The 20,478-nt window shown below is 42.7% G+C and overlaps 2 protein-coding genes across 5 annotated transcripts in view; one reads left to right on the top strand and one right to left on the bottom strand.

Moving 5' to 3' along the window:
• Nucleotides 1-5,094, top strand: part of TXNDC11 (thioredoxin domain containing 11) — a 33,706-nt gene extending 28,612 nt beyond the window's left edge. For 2 of the 3 annotated variants that reach the window (XM_068424077.1, XM_068424076.1), the window contains one exon: nt 3,898-5,094. In XM_068424077.1, the coding sequence (XP_068280178.1) occupies nt 3,898-4,525 (628 nt within the window). In that variant the 3' untranslated portion in view covers nt 4,526-5,094. The remainder of the gene's footprint in view (nt 1-3,897) is intronic. The other variant, XM_068424078.1, reaches the window with a different exon arrangement.
• SNN (stannin) lies at nt 4,555-14,671 on the bottom strand. 2 transcript variants are annotated; one of them, XM_068424080.1, is made up of 4 exons: nt 14,572-14,666; nt 13,746-13,833; nt 13,471-13,605; nt 4,555-7,433 (listed from the first exon to the last, which is right to left on the bottom strand). In XM_068424080.1, exon 4 carries the CDS (start codon nt 7,352-7,354, stop codon nt 7,091-7,093), a length of 264 nt encoding a protein of 87 aa, XP_068280181.1. In that variant the 5' UTR covers nt 7,355-7,433; nt 13,471-13,605; nt 13,746-13,833; nt 14,572-14,666; the 3' UTR covers nt 4,555-7,090. The 2 variants fall into 2 exon arrangements, with proteins under 2 accessions (XP_068280181.1, XP_068280180.1); XM_068424079.1 differs by lacking the exon at nt 13,746-13,833 and having other exon boundaries at nt 14,572-14,671.
• Nucleotides 14,672-20,478: the final 5,807 nt, after the last annotated feature.

Here is a 20,478-nt window from a genome sequence, read left to right as displayed (position 1 = left end):
GGTAGAGAAAGGCACAAAGAGTGGGTCAGGAAAAAAAAGGAACTCTGAAGTTAGGGATGTAAAAGGGCAGGAGAGTACATTTAGGACTGGGATGGGACCTGGAATGGCTACAAGGGTCTTGAATCCTACTCTTCCTCTGCAGCAGGGAGAAATTCTGAAATCCAGCGTCAAACCTGTGTGTCATTTCTGCTTTGTACCAGTACACACAGTGCAGGTGCATCCAGCCTCTCATAGGCTGAGGAATAAGAAAAAAACAGATGCAAGAGAGCCACAAGCTTTCAAAAATGCTCAATTTATTGTTTCAGATATGTTTTTGGTGTTACACGTATGCCCTATGCATTAGGCTTGATTGACCTCGGGTTTTGTTTTTCTTTTTTTTTTTTAAAAGATTAATACTGTCTTACACAATTACAGTTTTTATAGAAAGGAAATGAAAACAAGCACTATAATAAATGCCTGCCTCTTTGCAATGTAAAATAAACATGTTGATTTCCACCCTTCTCCTTCAAGAACTCTGTCATCAGCAAATGGTAATTCGGACTATTGGTACTGTGCAGTGTTCCTACCACAAAATCTTTAAACCTGTGCCTTAAGTTTTGCAATTCTAAATTCATGTTTTAATTCACTAGAGAAATAGTTTAATTTATATCACTTCTGAGTCACCCCAACTTCCAAATCATCATCTCCCCTACTTTGTGCAGTAAGCCTTGCAAATCAGCCTCAGGTCAGGCTCCCTCTGCCACATTCCTCCAGCTCAGTTCCAGTCCTTCTCTGTTCCTTAGGTTAACTGAGCAGGAACTCATCTGAAATACAGTTCCAAGGTGTGTACCTGTCTACATAAAGGTAGTGTTACCTTCATCCACTCCTTAGCAAAAGCTGCCATCTTCAGTGCCAACACCCCAGTCCAGTTCTGCAGATTCCACTGGGTCACAGTTTTGCACATTTTCCAGCGTTCAGACTCTCTGTCTCTCATTTGCACAGTCCATTAGTTCTGGCTGGCTTGAGTGGCTACAAGCAGAGGACCTGCTCGTTTATAAAGATGAGTAGTCTCAATTTTAGTTGCCATGAGCCACACGTGTTTCATGAGGTGCTGTTGACAATTGAGACAAGTAGTAGTAGTAGTATGCTGTTGTCTTCTACTCCCGTTAGGTCAAGTGGCATAAACTGAAGATCTAGATCTAACCATATTAACAACCATTGGAATACTAATGTGATTAATTTTAAGGCTGGAGAAAGTTAGAAACTGATTTCCAAATATTGTTGTGGCTACAGTTTTAAGACCATTGTTCTAGTTAATGAGCCCGAACATACTATTTGGAAATCTGAGTCAAGTGACTTTCCCTCCCACTTTTCAACAAGGATCTAGTTGGCAGAACCATGCCTTCTAGGGGACAGAGCGAGTGTCATGTATAACATGATGAAAAGGTTTTTCTTGAATTATTTTAAAGCATAGCTCAAGCAGGTTTTAGAGCAGTAAAACAATTTATGGTAAGTGAAGCTTCCTCTAATACTTAACCATCTTCCCTGTGTTACTAGAAAGTCCCGGTGTTCCCTGTTTCTTTTCATAGAGACTCATTTTGCCTTGGTCTGTTTTATAAAGCAGCTCTAGACTGTCTCTGGAGTGACAGACTTAATAGTTTTGTAAGATTGTTTTAGTAATGTTCCAATTGGTTTCATAAAGGTGCCTTACCTCTAGTCATTGTTTTCTCTCCAGCTTTTCCTCTCCAGTGTGTTTTCTATTTTGCTGCATCTAGGTAATCAAGAAAATTAGGTTCTCGTAGTATTTGGAGTATCAGTAGCACTACTAGAGTAGTCATATATTAATTTTGGATATAAAGGTGCCTCATATTAAGGTTTTCTGTGCAGCTTCTTATGCATTTGCCTCATGAGACAATTAACTCTGTTCTCAATTTCTTTCCACCACATGCTGTTAGTATTTTGGTTTGCTTTTTATTTTAATTAGCCTTTTAGCTTTTCTGATACATAGTGTGGCTTTAGATCAATAAGAATGGATGATAATGTAGTAAAACATTACCACTGTATAATGAGTCAGTTTTGTCTTAGTGCAGACTATTTTTTCCTAAGTCATGTCATGATTCATTAAACTTGTATGTGAGCTGATCGTCAGCTGAGAAACTGCTGGTGGTAATTACAGGAGTAACTTGGTTGATCACCAGAAGTCTGCAGGGGAAGAAAAATCATGTTGCTTATGCTTCTAGAAATAGCTTAGTTTTGATGAACAGGAGCCTCATCTGGCTGAAGTTCTTGAATTATTGATAAAATATGCTGTCTTCTACCTGAAATACAATAAGTAGTTCTAAGTAAATGAAATTAGCATATGTTTATATCCCATATGCTAATGAGTTGGATTTCAGAGAAGGCATTTTTGAGACAACTGTAACTGGTAATTGAGTAACTCCCCTGTTCCAGCTGCATGGTGTAAGCAATTCAGAAACATAATGTCACCCATGTGGGGACATAGGGGTTGTCCATGGTGTGTGTTGTACAGGAGCAGTAGTGGTAAACTTTGAGGCATTAGGCATTATACTTGAATCTGGCTTTCTTCCTCTGGAATAATTTTTTTGGGTTTATCCTATGTATGTCCTTTTTCTGACTTACTTGTGTAATTAACCCCTGTCTAAAGGTATGCTGCATACCATTAATCTGGTTATGAATTTGACAACCAAAGGGAAGTAAACTAAGCTTTTCTTCTCTTGTTTTGATGGCTCCCTAATGAAAGACAGAACATGCTTCTGACTGGTGAAGGCTAAAGGTGATACAAAGTGATGAACTCTAGCTTCCCAGTTAAACATACTGAAGTGTAAGTAAGTAGCTCTACAGCAATCGTCTGGAGGCAGCAAACTCATGTTATACTGGAACATGCTGAGTGTAACTGGTTCCAAAAGAGAAGGTTAAAAGTTAGTTCCTGCCGAGACCTCAGAGGACAGTTTATGTTTTGTGATAGAAGTATGCACATGGTCCAAAAAGGGCAAACATTTTAACATTTGACACAGCTGGAAGTTGTGGGTGTCTTTTGGTGGTTAGTAGTCTTGACAAAGAAATTTGGTACTTGTTGGTCTGCAAGCAGCTTGGACTCTTGTCAGGTTAAGAGTAACAGTTTATGCTGTTGCAGAAAGCAATGGCCCTGCCTCTGCATATGCTGTGCTTAGTATTCACAGCCATAGATGAGCTTCAGAAAAAAAAAACAAAACAACACAAAACAGGAAACTTGCTTAGTTTACTTCCTTGATCACCTCAGTGGCATAAAGACAAAGAAGAAAGAGGGAAAGACTTGGGCTTTTGACAGCAAAAGGGCCTTGCTTCTGACTAAAGTGACTGCTTACTGCTTAAAAGCAAACTACTTTTCTGCTCCTTGCACTACCCTTCTGATATTGGAGCACATAAAGCTACTTCTTCCAGGATAACATATTTAGGCTCAAAACAGTAATTTCCTATCAATCAGATAGCTTTATACATCTGGACTTAACTTCTAACAATGTATGTAGAATTAGGAACACTTAAATGCTCTCTCCTTCAACTTACTAACAGTTGTTAATATCTGTATGCTCTGATCACACCTGCCCAACAGTGATGCTACCATATGTACTTCAAGCTCATAAAAAAAAAAAAAAGTATCCCAACTTGTGCCTGACAGAAAATTTTGCTCTCATACCAATCCAGTGCAGCCTGGAATACAGGTAAAAGGGTTCATCAAAAGAAAATACCATGTGCTCCACCTTTATTATATGAGTTCAGGTTTACTCTTAGCTGCTATGTTAACAATTTGTGATAGAAAACCAAGATAGCAAGTTGGGAGTTGAACAGCAGCTGCTTAGATAAAATTATCATTGCTTACCTTTCTGAATGTTTTAATATTAACTTGTTATGTCTTTCTAGGAAGGAACAAAGTGTGAAGTTCCCTGAACACTTTTCAGTTAACCTTCCTAATCTCCTTAAATTTATTTTACATCACTCAAGTCTTTCTTCATCAGAGCCCTGTACCAAAGAATGCCTACATAAAGAGACAGCTCTACAGCAAGGACACATCTCCCACTTAGAAAGAGAAATTCAGAAGTTAAGATCAGAAATCAGCACCCTTCATCAGGCCCATGACCAGCTTGAAGCACAGCTTTCTGAAGCTAGGAGAGAGGAACATAGACTACAGCAGCAAAAACACACACTGGAAAAGCAGCACAAGACTCTGCAGCTTCACAGTGAGCAGTTACAGGCCACATATGACCAGAAGAATCAAGAATTATTAGAAATGGCTGAAAAGCTTCAGGAATTAGCTGATGCATCAGAAAACCTCCTTAAAGAGAACACTTTACTGAGAATCCTCGTGGCATCAAGGGATGGAAAGCTACAGAACAAATATAAAATTAAAGAATCGCTTCAGTCAGAGCAAACACTTTCTGAAGAGAATGATATAGCAGTTTCAACAGCTACTGCCACATTAGAGGAAAAAACAAGTGATAATATTGATACCATAGAGACAGAGCACAGTAGTGGAAACAGGACAGAATGATCGCTTACACAAAGTCAAATGATGCAGTATTGGGTAGGTATTTATGCAAGTTTTATTGGAATTCATTGTAAATAAAGACTTCTTCCCCCATGATCTAGAAAAAGAAAAATCAAATGGAGTATTTTTGTATACTTGAACAACTTATTAGATACCCACATCTAAAGAGAAGAGGAGAATGGAAAACACTTTCTGCACTTTACTATTGCACTAACTTGCAAACACCTATCCATTTAAATTAAAGATGCTGTTTTTTAGGGGCAGCAGTGTGATGCACCTCTGATTAAGGACCAGTTACTTTTCACTGGCGTTCTCTTACAGCGCCTAGAAGAGAGCTTAGACCTTTGATTTATACTTTTCCATGATTTCTGAAGTTTGCCCTTTACACTGCCTTCTCTTTGCTGAATTAAAATAGAGATACTTCATCTGTGTAATCAGTACACTTGAATGGACAAAGTCACCTTGCTACGACTATTCTGTTCTAGAACTTCAGCACTTTCTATCACTTTTGTACACCAGTTATCTGACTGTCTTGAAACCCGCAAGAGCCATGTGTGAACTGTTCTCTACTGAAAACTAAAGAAAGAATTACTGAATTAATCTTTTTCTCCTTGATTTGTAAGGGGTCTAGCATACAGCAGTTTAAGTGTACAGGTCTGGCTCTACATGCAAGTCTCAGGAGACTAGTATCTTCAAAAAAAAGAAAAGCATGTGCCAGGGTCAGAACAGCCCTTTCTCAGCTGTACCCCATATTGTACTCAAGAGGCAACAGCAGGAGCTTTTTGCTACTGACAGCATTAATTTTGCTTCAAATTATAACCTTCAATTAAAAAAAAAAAAAGAAAAAAAGGAAAATGTAGCACTAAAAATGCAAGTCAACATCTTACTCTAGAAGAGACAGGACTTTTTTGTCTAGGCCATTATTGTCTTGCATATAGTTACAATTCTCAAGCCAGCTTGCTAGGCTTATGTTACTTAGTTATTCCATATGTACAGGTACAAGAAACAAGTCTAATGCTTCCTATAGAGCTGAAGAACTTGTACTTCATTATTTGTAACTTATCTCAGGGAACAGATTTACAGTAGCTTTTTCCTCCTAGGCAATTGAGTGTTTAAAAATTTCAGTAGGCAAAGGAAGCTATGTATAAACTCATGGAAAACAGGTCAGTGGCCCCAAAGCACATGGGCCTACCCTAACAGTTTTAGAATATGTAAGCTGCCTCTGGTGGCTCAGTGTTGTTCCTTCTCCTCCCTTTTCTGCCTCCTCTCCTCCCCCCCAAACCTCTGAGGTCCAGAACTCCCCCTTTAACACATCTTTTTACAGTTCCTATAGCTGAACTATAGCACAGAGCAGGAAATTGAAGGGATGTCGTTATTTGGAAGGACTTCACCCATTGCTAGCTAAAAAACTTTTAACAAACTGACCAGCAATCTCCCTTTCCTCAATCAAAATTTGTTTTTGTAGGAAAGACCAAAACTTATCTTGTAGTAGTACAGTTAAATCAAGAGTATTTATCTACATGACACATTAACTGAATTCTATAGTTGACTGTTCATCTGTAGACTAAAATGCCTTTTTACAACAGGCTGTTAACATATACGCTAACTGCTAAGTACACAAACAGGGGTTCTAGTAAAAATTCATACTAGTTGCACTTACGCCAGTTTTAATAAGTAACCACTTCTGCAGTTTCAGCATGCAGACCTACAGAAGAGAAAAGCCTGCTCTACTGCCATTTCAAACTCCTGGAAACCTTCTGGACCATCCCTGAAGGTTCAGTATCCATCATTCGTTCCCAGGTTGGAATCCATCAAAATGGCAGTTTCCTTGCAATAGCTACATAGTTAGAGAACTCAGTTCTAGCAGCCAAAAGCTTAACCTACTTAGCTGCAACTGAAGGAAATCATTTCCTTTCTGATAGCTTCTGTGTTTCCTCCCTCAACATGTTACTGAAGGCTTATACCTTCTTTTCAAAGAAAGTATTCTGCATCAGTTCAATAAACTGTTAAAGAGTAGGAGTTCTGACTTTATGGTGGTGCACTCAAGTTAGTAGCAGAAGCAAGCTTTAACTGCAGATTTGGTTTTGAAGGTCTGGAATCCCATCTACAGTTGTAGTTCAGGAGTCCCCTTGTGTGTTATGTACAGTCGCATCGTATTATTCCCATATGCTGTGGAACACAAAACAAAAAGCTTCTGGCAGCCTATTTACAGTTCACAGTTGTAAAGTAGTTCACATTACAGTAGTAGCTCCATCAAAATAGGCTCAGCTCAACATTCAAGTAACAAAAAACGCTAGTAGTCTCTTCACACCAATATATCCCTGTGTCCATTGCCAGCAATGGATGTTATGCCAGGTGAGTCAGCTCCTGTCATAGAGGAATTAGGAGACACAGTTGATGCAAAGTGCAACTTCTCAGGGCATGCAGTTGCAAACAAAGCTTATTTAATCCTCATCAGGGTGTTTTCTGATGAGTAGTGTGCATGTGACCAGGTTCTTCACAGTATAGAGATTCTTCTGCTGGTTACACACATCATAAGCATAGTCCATATACATGTGTTGCTCCAAGTTAGCTATGTACTTCTGTGCCATTTGGCGTTAGCTTAGCTTTCCTCTCTACACAAGGTCCTTTAGCAGAGTACTGCACCAGAAGAAAAGGCTCTTTGGTTTCTCCTTCACCCACAATGCTTTCCTCATCTTCAGACTGGCTGATCCTCTGCAGACGCAGGTAACACCAGCAGCCCAGTATCAAGGCCCCAAGAGCCGCAACAGCAATCAAAATAACAATAACAGTCACCACTCCAGTGGTGGGGCTATGATCCATAATAGACATGGTCAATATTTCAGATTGTCCGACCTGTTTAAGGAGATTCTTCTGTCCTCACTGTCAGGCTTGATGCATCTTCAAACTCCTGCAGTGGAAAAACAGACACTTAATGAAGGTGTGCAGTTTTACAGAGGCAGCAGGCAGGAAAATGGGAGAGAGAAGGAGCTCCAAGACTTCCTTAGTCTGCTGCAGAGTTTTGGCAGGATAAAAATGTATAGGGAACAGCTTTTGCTACTTCCATTTCACAACACTATTTAAGGGGTCATGTGAGCTTTGTCTTAAATTTCATAGTTATTGTTTACAAAGTTGGTAGCTTTACGTTCCTGCACTTCAGCAGTGACATAAGACAAAGTCATTCATTCATTATCTTTCCTACTACTGTAGCTCTTTGAAAAGACAAACTCATGGAAGACTTTAGTAGAGACCAGAGCCAGTCCTACCCAGGAACATCTCTTACCTTTGTACTGCTGTAGGAATCAGGTTAGGGCTCAATACTACGATTTCAGGTACCACAGATACAGTCCCTAGTGGTTCTAAGGCCAGCTGCAAGTGCAGAACAGTATCTGCATTGCACCTGACATGTAGCCACTGACAGGCAATGGAATAACGGGTTTCTTCTGGCTGCCGTAAGTGCCAGTCTATTGAGGGCCACATACCTTTCCAGGAAAGGCTCTTCCCCACCATCCTTGTCTCTCAGCTGCAACAGCAGCATCTTCATACAAACCCCTCAGGAGAAGTCAGTCTTAACCAACCTTGAGCCAGAACCATTAGGTTATTGTGAGTGTTAGCCATTGCACTTGAATTCTCACCAGCATTTCAACATGAGAATTACAGCAGTATCTTTACCAACAGAACTCAAGCTAGAGACTTAAGTTTATTCCCTAACGTCTCATGGAATGGCAGACCTATGCACACTGCCACGTAGCCGTTTCAGCAAGGCCACATCCACTACAGAGAAGTTCAGCATGAGTGTCATTGGGATCCAGTGTCACATAACTAACTTGCACACACTCTGGTGATATTTCCAGCCCTGTAAACTACAGCAACCAATAGCTTGTAGTGTACCTGATATAACCAGCCAAGTCCTGCAGACCTGACTTTGCCCAAGTAAGAAAACAAAACAAACTCACCACACTACACACCCTCAGCAAAGCTACGTGCCCACTGCAGCTGGAGAGGTGTATGATTTTTGTCATTATCATCTTGGTTCTGCAATGCTTATTCAACACAGGGTGATCAGCTGAGGATGATTAAGAGTGACTTTCATGTAGTTCATTTTCCGCAGGGCATGTCTGAACTGCAGCACTGTTTGATCTAGTCACAACAGTACAGCATCAGCATAAAAGATGGTCTGCCTTGCTTCTCATGCAGGCACTGCATGTCCACATTAAGCCCTCTTCTGCAGCTTGCACAATTGCTAGCCATGACAACCTACTAGCACTGTTTCTCTACAGCAGTTTGGTGCAGCACATAACCTTAAATGAGAACTAAACAGTTACTGTCACCTAGAAAATAGCTTTTAATACTGGAAACTAGCATTAAAAATGCTACCCCTCTGCCAGACTTCAAGTGAGTAGACAGCATCAGCCGTGTACGGTATAAAACTGCACATCACTGTCCTCTCTATCACCAGGATCTTTTGGCAAGCTGTTTTTAAACCTTAGCATAACAGCTAGCAAGGCACACACCTTTGCAAGCAGTCTTGAGAAAAAGTTTGAAAGCAAGAGCTAGATGTTAGGTCTGGGTAACAAAGGACCTACACCTATCTCAACTGTAAGAGGATATGTTTCTCCCTCCCCCTTTTTACCAGGCACAGACTGCAATGGTCTCAGTTTGACCTGGAAAACACCAGGCAGGTAAGTTCCTATTTGAGGGAGAAATGGGGCTTTTTAGGGGTGCAGACCTCTGTCTTTGAGACAAGGCTTTCTTTCACCAGGTTACACACTGGACTCTTGCCATTCCCATTTCTTTTGGGATCCCGAGGAATACAGCTGGACCAGGAAGTCCACTGTTTGGGAAGGTGCTTTTTCTGAACAAAGCATGCACAGGAGCAGTTCAGAGGAGTTATGAGAGGTAGGCATTTATTGTGGTCCTTGTGCAAAGAGCTGCACAGTACTTTAATTCTGATTTACTGTTCTTGGACACTTCTGTTTAACACCACAGTTACTGCTTAATAACACTGCTACTGCTTGAAGTTGTGAGGCAATTTAACCTCTGCTTCCACCTTTTGGGAAAATCCTATGCCAAGATCAGACCCAAGTCTCCATCAGTCTTATTTCTCAGCAGGCACTGGGAAAAACCTTGCAGACCCACATGCACTCCATGGGCACGTGACTTCAGTCACTGGCAACTCCCACACAGCTGGTGCTTCTAGAATATATGAAGTTTTACAGCAAATGCCAATCAGGAGCAGAAGTAGAGAGTTTCAAGGTGCAGAGCTGGCCTAATCATCAAAACATGCTGATTACTCTGGGTATGACAGCTTTGTTTCTTTATCCTCTGCTCTAACAAGTCAACTCAGCTTAGTCATGACAGCTCCTTCTAGAATAAATTCACGAGTCCTTTACAAAAGGACAGATTTAACAACTGGGAGATCATCTTTTCTTGTAGAAGTCTTGCTCATAACTTTACAAACAATGAAGAATATTATCAGACTCATCCTTCCAGTCTAAGAGGTCATTTGTATTTATTACCACCAACTAACTAGAAGAGGTCTTTAAGACAACCGAGATGTTAACAATAGTAGATATAAACAGAACAGAAAGTTGCAGGACCTGTCCTTGAGGCAGGATGTTATACATGAATGCTCACTCTGTTTACACTAGAAAGTTACTTCTAGCTGGTTTAGGTTCTCCTGTGTCTCAAGTGATTCTACCTTGCCATAGTAAAGCAAAAAATGTTGGAGACTCAGAACTAGGACCTCCAGGATGCACAAGACTGATCTACGCTTATTAAACAATCCCAGTCCAAATTTGAGTGCAACAGCCACTTACAGATTGCTCTTAAGGACTGTTCTTGGCCATATCCATAGGTTTTTACCTTTAAAATTCTGAATGCTTTTTTATTTGATTAAAAATTCAAAGGAACTGCATCAGTTTGACCTCTGGGACAGAAAAGAGCACAACTTCCTCTGGAGGTATTGCCCAGTAAATTCCCTTTCTCTAGGCACAAAAATGAGCGTGATCTCACATTAACACTGTCAAGATAATCAGGTTGCATCAGGAAGCCCTTTCTACCTTCTATTTGTAAAGCTTGTCACATCTTTGCAGCATACCATAGTTAATGCTGAGAGTTGTAGGAGAAAACAAGCCTACATATCTTTGGAAAGATTATTCCCTGGACATTCACATTCTAGGAGAAGGAAAACTCTGTAAAATTCAAGGTCACTTTCTCAAAGCACTTCAACTCCACTTCCCAATGATATAGGTAAAGTGTAGAAGTCATTCCTTCTGCAGGCATATCCTCTTCTCCTTCCCACTCTGGAGTCTGGAGCCAGCACCTGATAAAGTCAGGTATTAAGCATCTGTACAGATTTACAGAGGTACAAACAGCTAGTTAATGGTGCATGATAGTAACTGGGATGGAGCACTTATTTTATTAGCTTTGGATAGTTTTGTTTCAAACACCTGCAGTGTTCTGGCACTGAAAGCTACAGTGTTGTTACTAGCTCATGCTACTATTTTTCTGGCTTTAGGTGACTGTATACCTAGAGCTAAAGCTCTGCTGCAGCCTCAATTCTATCCTTAGCACGGTACATTTGCATGTTGTAATGATACTAGTAAGAACTACCAGGGAGGCCTTCAGTTTCTGTATTGTGTTCTAGATGCAGAACTCCAGCCTCACTGCTCTTTCCACCAGCCACAGACTGAAATCAGGACCAAGTTTTCTTCAGAGTCCACTTCTTGATGGGAGAAATACTACATTCTGTAGATCCCCTTAGAGTGATCTAAAGTACATAACCGCTAGCTTTCAGACTCACTTTTCCCCTAAAGCATACCGGAGCTAAAAAAGCCCATGAGCATACCAGGAGCAGCACTGATTTCATTTATCACTTTTATCGTAAGGTATTAAAAGCTGTAAATTCCTGATCTTCAAAGGGATTGCTAACACCATCTGTATATACTTGGTGGCACTTCTAGTGCTATATCCCTTCCCACCACACTTGCTATCAAAGCAAGCATCTAAGCGTATTTACTCATTAGCAAGATTTGCCAGATTCACTGGTGGAAACTGTGCAAATAGCCTATCTCAGTTCTTACAGCAATCAAGCAGTAAAAGCATCAGCTATAAACCATTTTTCCATAAATAACCACTTTTCTTTTTTGTCTAATACCAGCTTCTACTTAGAAGTTCATTTGTGAAGTTTTATTATCCAATTCAGAAGCTGTAAGTAAAGGACAAACAGAAAGGCAGTTTAAATTGCAGAAGGCTGCTAGGGGACAAATTAAATGCAAGGCTGGCATTAGTTTCTAAACCAAGTTTTTCGTGATTATAGGCATTCTGCTGCTAAGTTCACTATCGTTAATGCCTGCGGGCATGTTTCGGAAAGAAACACTGCTACCATAGAGGCCAAAGCTATAGGAAAAGGCTTCAGAAGCAAATCTAGTATAGTGCACACAAATATACAAAGTCCTCAAGCAGTCATGTATAAGGTGCAAGTATTAAGTCTTCCGAGTTTGATTTTTGGGGTTGCAGGGGGCAGGTGGGAGGTATACTTGAGGTTAAATACTGTAATAGAAAGTAAGTTGAATGGGGCAGGGTAAAGGAAATGAAGCTACTAGAGTGACCTTCACCTTAAAATTTAGTACTGACTGCTTAGTTAAAAGCCTCTATGTTAAGACCTTTAAGACACAAAGTAACAGCAGCTTGCACTACATGCTACTAATCATGAAAAATGCTTTTCCTGTATGTGTCAGTAAGATTACTTTTGAGGAATGCTGCATACTCATCACAAGAGCACCCTTATTGCCAGTGGAAGATGAGGGGAAAACCCTCTGGGGAAATCAGAGCTGCAATTCTACCACTGGCACACAGGCGCGCACAGCACCCACACTACACATCCACAGAGAGTTAAGCCTTAACAATACAGGAATGCTCAGGCTTCTCCACTTAAAAAAAAAAAGTGGAATCACTTCTTAATTAACTCCAGTTAATACCACCTCTTTCAGATAAAGCCAAGTTACCTTGCACAAACTGGGGCTTGGACAGAGGCTATTTTAGAAGCAGGGAGCTGGTTAGTAGAAGCCTTCAATGCAAATCTCCTGCTCCCAACCCTTATTATACTTGCGATGAAGAATAAAAGAACAGGGAAGGCAGCTAAAAAAAAGGCTTTTCTGTGGCTAGTTAGTTATGGACAGTCTTCCAGCAACTTAACATTAAAGCAACTGTCAGAAACACTAGAACAGAAACTGATACCTAACAGCATTGACTGGAACAGCAGTTAGTTTCCGTATGAGGTGTAGTAGTACCTTACACTTAATCAAGAATTACTTTTAAGCTTTACAGCAAGCTAAACCACACAGAAGACAGTAAGATGAAGAGAGATGAGGAACAGCAGTCTGGAAAGCTTCCCAGAAACAGTGACACAACTTCCAGAGTAGGGAGACCCTCTCAGTAGCATAGCAAGTAGAATAGGTTTACGCTCTAACTGCCAGTCAGGCAAGTCAGCCAGTTTATGCAGAACTAGAAGCAGGTTTTTTGTGTTAAGACCATGTTTGCTTCAGAGGCAACTGCATGGCTGGCAAAGCATCTGTCACATTCTAGATTTATATTTGTCAGTGTCACATCCACATGGAGCTCTAACGAGACATCTGCCCTGATAAGATAACAGAGTCACTGCTGACATTCAGTTATCAGAAGTAACATGCTGTGTATATCCTGTGGCATAGCTTAATTCTTGATACATTAGAAAAATTGCTGAGATGGCAACACTAAGTTTGCTGATAAAAAAAACAACTTCTATTTACAGATTCAAGATAGTTCTCCAAATGTGTGGTTTGGGGTTTTTTAATGGCTGTGTCTAACAGCAGCTAGGCAGCACCCATACATTTCTGACATTTGTGCAGTTTTTGTACTTAGCTCATATCTTCAGACTGCAAGTACCCCAAAAGTCTATCACATACCTGCATCAAGCAGCTCAAGAGCTCAGGGTAGGAGTCCTCTACTCGGAGTTTTAGAATCGGCTTATTAGAAAAGTGAAGGTCACACTGGTTTTGGATCTTGTCTGGCAAGCCTTCCTCTTCCTCCTCGCTCCTCCCCTGTGGAGAGGGATCACATTGGTCTCTAGATGCTCTGAGTCCCTTTTGCTCTTGGCTTTCCGGAGTTACATAACAATGTCTAACCATTAGCTTCTGGTACAGGCAGTCAGGGAAATAGGATCCCATACTGTTTCACCTACCTGCTCTCAAGTGAAGAGTCTTACAAGTTGTTCAGAGTTCTTTACGTCTGTTCAAAAGCAACATCTACTGACAGATGTCTACACCTGCCTTCATGTCAGGAAAAGGAAGAGCATGAGACAGCACGGTACACTGCGGATGCTCACAGGAAGGAACAAGATTCATTTTGAACAACTCACGTTACCGGCAGCTCCCAGGGCTGTCAACGTAATGGTCAGTTTGGACTCATTCTGTAGCACGTACCTAACTCCTCGCTCTAAGCTTTGCGGCGTTGGGCCAGCGGGGACGAGCCCGGCTGCCCACCGCGACCTGCCGCTGACAAGCCGTGAGGCATCGCCTTGTGACAGCAGCACGGCGGCGGCAGCCCCGCCGGGAGCAGGGGGCCGAGCCCCCGGCGGGCAGCGAGACGGCACGGGCCGCTCGGGAGGACGGGGCAGAGCCGCCGCCGGGCCGGGCCCCGCCGGGGGAGCCCCGAGCCACCCCTCGGGGCGCCCCAGCACCGCTCGGGAGCGAGGCAGGGCCGGAGCGGAGCCCGCCGCCGCCCGGGCGCGGACCCCTCCCGCCGGGCCGCCGCAGACACAAAGAGCGGCTCCGCCGCGGCGGCGCCCGGGAAGGGGCGGCCCCTCCGCTGCTCCCGAGGCTCCGGCCCCCGCACCAACGCGGGACCCTCCCCAAGACGCGACCCGCGCCCGCCTCGCCGCCCCCCGCCCCGGCTCCCAGCATGGCGGGCCCGCTCCGCACCCGAGCTCTCGGGCCCGCACGGCGCCCAGCCGAGCCTCCCCCCGCCTCGGTGCCGGGATCGATCCCGCCGCGCCCCCCGCCCCTTACCGTCCGTCACGGCCCCGCCGCACACCGTCCCGCGCCGCACCCACCGACGCCACCGCGGGCGCAACGGCTCCTTCCCCGCCCGCGCCGCCTTATATCGGGGGCCGGGGGGCGCCGCGCGGCGGCCAATCGGCGCCTGGCGCGCAGGGCCCGGGCAGCAACAGCTGACGGGCGGAGCGGCGGCGGCTCGGCCCTCCCCTCTGCGCTGACAGCGGCGGTGGGCGGCCGGCCCGCTCCGCGAGGGGTGGGCGGGTCGCGGGGGCCCTGCGGGAGGCGAGGCTGAGGTAAAGGGCTCCCCTGAGGGGGCGCGCCCCTTCCCGCCGCCCTCGGGCGCCTCAGCCCTGCCCGGCGGCGAGGCGAGGGCGTGAGGGAGCAGCGGCTGGGCGGGAACACGTCGCCCGCGCTGGGCAGCCCCGCAGCCACCCCCGCGAAGGGACTGAGGGTGCGAGAGGTTTCTTCCCCTGCCCCAGCGCTCCCCTCGCCAGCCTCTGCGCGGGTAAAACCCCTCAGCTACCGCCTTGGCCCCGCAAGAGGCCCTTTATCGGCTCTCCGTGCAGCAGTATGGCGACGGCGCCATTCCCGCCACGGCCACCCCAGAGCCGCCGTGGGGCTGGGTGAGCACTGACAGCCACGGGCCGGCCCAGGCCAGGCCTTCCTGCCGGCGCTCCGCGCAGACAGCATGACAGGCCTCCCTGCCTCTCGCTGTCTGTTTCAGACTGGTCTGGTATGATCTCATTCCCAGTATGTCCATTATATTTAGTAATTCACCCTGTAGTGGTGCAGTATCTATGTAAATGCATTAGGAAGTTGCCCAATACAGGGTTTCTTCACCCTTCCGCTGAAGCTGGTCCTTACTGATGCCAGAGAGCGAAAAGATGACGGAGCGTTGCAACTCTTCTGACGTGGTATAGTTGCTGGCAAAACAGATCCCCACTTGTCTGAGGTTCCTTTAAAGTCTTCAGAGGTTTCTGGCAAAAGGAGTTTTGAGGGAATAGACTGACAGATGATCAAGTTCAGAAGTTACCATGACTTATACAAATACCTGTTTTACCATATAGGTGCTGGTTTATATAATGCACAGTTTTCTGGGGAATAAAAGTAATTTTTCCTTGCATTAACGCAGTGTCCATCATGAGCATGTGACAATCCTAAATTCCTTGTCTCTTTCCATTCTCATTCAGTGAAAAGCTAAATAAGGCCCAGTACCCAGAGAGATGCCTCACCTCCCCTGCTCGCGCTCGAAGCCATCCAGACATGAGCCATCTTTTGCCTCAAAGCTGTACAGCTCCACTCATGCATTTTGGTATCTCAGGACGCCTTCCTAAGATGACAGGTAACTCTGGATTGCTCCCGAATCCTGCCTAGACAGTTTGCAGCATTAGCAGAGAAGCTGTCTCATAGTACAGACTGCCTTAAGCACACCATCTTGTAGTTTTGTTTAATCAAAAATGCATGGTGGCATGGAATACGAGATACCACAGCCAATTAAGAACATTTTAGAAAAGTCATTGTTTAATGTAAAATTATGTTTTATTTAAGCTTTGAATCTGATGAGTGTAGCACAGCATCAGTTTCTATTGTCTTTATGCATCAGCCACCATTACAAAGTACTACTAAACACATCTTTAAAAGTTCAGAATCTTTTTTGAAAGGAAGTAGAAGACCAAGCATGGACACTGAGTTACTTTCACTGTTAATATCTAATGTTCTGGATTGTCTGGCAAAGCAATATTGGCCATGGCAGTAACTTATCTTTCTGTCAAGCAAGCAGATGCAGAGGTAGCCTTTGGGCCGGTACTTTAATAAGATGTCTAAATCCCATTTAGATATTTGAATCTCTACGGAGATGCTTGTTTCTCTTGCGTAACCATGGATGTAGACTCCACTGTATATGAGTGTCCTAATCCACTTCAGTGAGAAGGGTCATGCCCTTTTGTACAAAAAGCGTGAAGGCAATTATGACAGAGCTGACTGGTAAAAGCCATCCAGTAATAGCACAGCCTTAAAAGAAGACCAGCAATCTCTTTTGGCATAATTAGAAAACTTTTTGCCTTTGAGAAACTTTTTATAGTGTAACTCATAGTTAGTAAATTGCACAGAGAACAAAGCAGGTTCATTCACATCAGTTTCTTATGTTTGCAAATGGGCTGCTTGATCTGTGCAGGCTTATAGCATGGGAAATTTCCAGTCTTCTGTGGAGAAAGTACAGGGCTGTTAATCCTTCAGAATTGCTTAAAAGCTTCTCTTACTTTGCCACCTTCACCTGTCCCCAGTTAATGCCTAAGGCTTATTGGAGGGGCCAGGCTCTAGTGTCCTCTGATCCTCACAGCTGAGAAGCAGAAAGGACCCACTTTATGCTTTACCAGGAGTTTGTCAAGTGTACTGGCAGATTCAGTTAAAGCAATCAAGTAACGTGCTCTTCAGCTGTGCCAGGCATGCCAAACTGAGCCTTTCCTCTCATTTATTTACTGTTGCTCCTTAGCTGTGCACAAGTAATGTACAACTGTGAACATGCAACATGCTAGTATAGGAGATGATAGTTTTCTCTTCCTAGAAAAAAAATGATAAGTTTATCAATAAGATTTTTTCCCCAATATTCATAACATATAAACAGATTTAACAATTTTCTGAATTTTATACCATCATTTAAAACATACCCTCTTGCTTCGATGCTTTCATATCACAGCACTCAACATTTTAAACCATTACATATGCTTATTGATTTCACCGGGAATTATCTGCAGAAGAATTCTGGGGTCAGTTGTAATCATCGTCACAGTCATCCTGATCTCTGCTGGAGTTACTCTGACCTCTAGCATAGTTTCCAGCAATGTTGATTTTAAGAGTTACTAATTATAGAGATTCTTTTGTTTTTCTTCAGGGACTGTACCACTGTCAGAGAAATTCATGGTCAGACTAAGATTTGCCTGTATTTTATTTTGTTAGAAATTATTTCCATTGTTGCAAATTCACATCATCTCCTTTAAATGTACCTCTTTTTGGAGTTTCCTTCTGTCGGTTACACCCTGTGTCCTCTAAGTATATTCTTTGTATATCCATTAACTTTAAATTTTGAACGGTTACTGCCAATATTTGTTCCCTTAATTAGGGACATACACTGTGTTACTTCTGAAATGCTAACTAGTAAAATAAAACACTTGCTTCCTCCATTCCCACTTGGAAAGACAACAAATATGCAACAGATATTTATTAACACCTATAATACCTGTTCAATTTTCTGTTGTTTTGTAGCACTCCTTACTACAAAATGTATTCAGTAATCATCTTTGCACCCTAGAACGTGTATCAGGGAAACAGACTAGTCCACACAGAACAATTTCTTATTTGTGTTTTAACAGTTCCTTAGAAATAGCTGTTTTGCAAGTCTATAGAGGGATTGTTAAAGAGGACAAAATGCCACTATCTCTATTCAAGGAGGTATAAGTGACAACTTGCACCTTTATTTACAGGTCCCCTGGAGAGAACATATCACAGAGGAAAGGGGACCAAGCTGAGCCTCTCCAGCAGCGTGGGCAGGTAAGTTTTATCTTTTCTTATTTCACCTGAAAGAAGGGAATGAGAAATTATTAATCCAGCTCTATACATGGAGTGGAATGAAAGCATATGAAGAGTCTGTCTAGGTCAAAGTTTAATTTTCAAAAGTTTTATAAAACCCACAGGGTAATACTAAACCAAGACTTGCTTCCTCTACCAGAGCATGCTGTTCATGCCCCAGAAGCTTTTCTTGTGTTCTTCTGTTGTGGAACCCTCCCAGTTTCCCATAGCCTTGTGCTTAAGAAGGCATCTGTTGTTTTTTGTGCTCAGTCATGGATGAAGCTGAGATCTCCACAGCTCCAGCTGTTGGCTGAAAGTCTGAGGTTGTTTTTTACTTTTCAGCTGTTTGACACACAACATACTGGTTGACACACAATGTACTGGTTGACACACGACATACTGGTTGACCTCTTTAGTATATTAGAAAGTTTTTGTTTGCTTGCTGTATCACGTCCTCTAAACTTGGGGCATTTTTTTCATGCCTGCAAAGCTAAAGCTACTGAGTGACGTAATGGCTTTAGTGCATTAGATAGCAAGTGGATAAACTCTGAGGCCCAAGGCTGACTATTTGTCCATAGTCAAGGAAACTAATTTCCAGTTTTCTAGGAAAGAAAGAAAGATAATGAAATTAGCAGGCAGGTTCCACTAATACCACTGTTTTAATTTTCCATCCCATTCAGAAAATGTGGTGTGTTTGCTCTCCAGTGATGAGAGAATGAAGGCAATTGATACTCCTGAGAATAGGGGAATGAGCACGTAGTTTTATTTTAAAGTGTTCAGCAGTCATTGCTAAGTAACATCACTGGTTATCCTGTGAAGTTCTGAATATCCACTTGTAATTATATGTATATATTCCTGTGTCCATGCTGCACCTTACTCTCATTTTGCTATGACTCACGAGGTGTAAAAGCACTTCTAAGATTAGTGTGAGAATAGACTCACTGTATATCTGAGTAATAGAATCAATTCACTTCAGCAATAATTCCACCTTCAGGAATACCCACCTTATATATTTAAAAGAAAACCCTCAAAAGATAGTTCCTATGTGACAGCAGCAATGGCAATGATGAATTCTTTTATTCTCATTAGTGTTGTTAGTGGTGCTTCACAATGACAGACTGAATCCAGGCCAGAAAAAAAGGATTGTTTAAAACCCATTTGAGCATAAACTTAGCTTCAGGCTTCTGAAGGCTGAAGCCCTTTTTGGCATAGAACCTAACTTGAGACAAGAGCTGTTTCTGCTTGCATCCCTTGCCTTCTGTCTTGAAAGAGCGGCTTTTATATGTAATTACACAGATGATAATTAGAAAGGTGAAAACAGTGCTACGTATCATACTGACACAGAAAAGTCTCATCTTTATTTTGCTGCAACACAGCTATCTCCTGTTCACTTCTACTGCTTCAAAATATGCAAAAAAGAGAAATTTCTTGTCTTTTGCTGTGTTGAAACATCTTTGTCCCATGCTTTGGAGGCTGTTTTTGTATCTGAAGGCTGATGAGCAAGGTACAAAGCGAATGCTTTCCGCAGCAGTTGCTTATAAACTTTTATGCCAGAGTTATGAAGCCTACTGAGAAAAGGCATCTGATGATAGTGTCACCATCTCAGGCTCACTCAGTGTATCTTGGTGTACAGAGACAGTTTTCCATCCTTCCTTATTACTTCGAATCCAACAATTATTTTAAAACATGTTATTTTAAACATGACACCATACAGGTTTTAGCAAAATCAAATGTTGCTTTGTAATTAGACTGCAGGAACTGCCAGTAGGAGACGTGAGAGGTGACAGTTTACTAGTTGAAAGATCTGGCAGTGTAATGAACTTCACTTTGCAGGAACAGTGTTTGCTTGGCACTACAGGTAACTGGGTTATGCTGAAAAATAGATTCCTTGATATACGTTTGGAAACCACATTTGGAAGAGTTGTTCAGCATTTCCTTCAATTTAACGGTACCACACAGACATATGAAACAAAGCTATTCCCTGTTCCAAGACTGGAGGCAGAGCCAAAAAGTTTTTATTTTAGTTCTTTCCCTCATCCATGGAAAAAGACTACATATTTTATGTTCCTGTATGTAGCAGCCTTTTCCCTTTCTTTATGAACCTAGCACACTCCTATTTCCTTCTGTCGTCAGTAGCGTGGCCCAGAATACACTTTTACTTTGGCAAAGCAATCTCTTTTTTGTAGGACAAACAGTCTGCAATCAGCTCCTGACCAGTTTCTGAATATGAAACTGAAGGACTGCAAAAACGGGTATGATTAGATCAGCAAGAGCTTAGCCTCCTTCATAGCCTGCAGATACTCTGGAGGAGCAGGGACCAAAATTTAAAATTGTCTTTAAAAATGACATTGCTAA

Source organism: Nyctibius grandis, chromosome Z, assembly GCF_013368605.1.
Source record: "Nyctibius grandis isolate bNycGra1 chromosome Z, bNycGra1.pri, whole genome shotgun sequence".
Lineage (NCBI taxonomy): Eukaryota > Metazoa > Chordata > Aves > Nyctibiiformes > Nyctibiidae > Nyctibius > Nyctibius grandis.
The sequence above is the reverse complement of the archived record's forward strand: the minus strand, read 5'-3'. Positions and strand labels throughout refer to the sequence as shown.

What these genes read in the sequence shown, in the direction of transcription:
- SNN (XM_068424079.1), bottom strand. Translation starts at nt 7,354, where the DNA reads ATGTCTATTATGGATCATAGCCCCACCACTGGAGTGGTGACTGTTATT.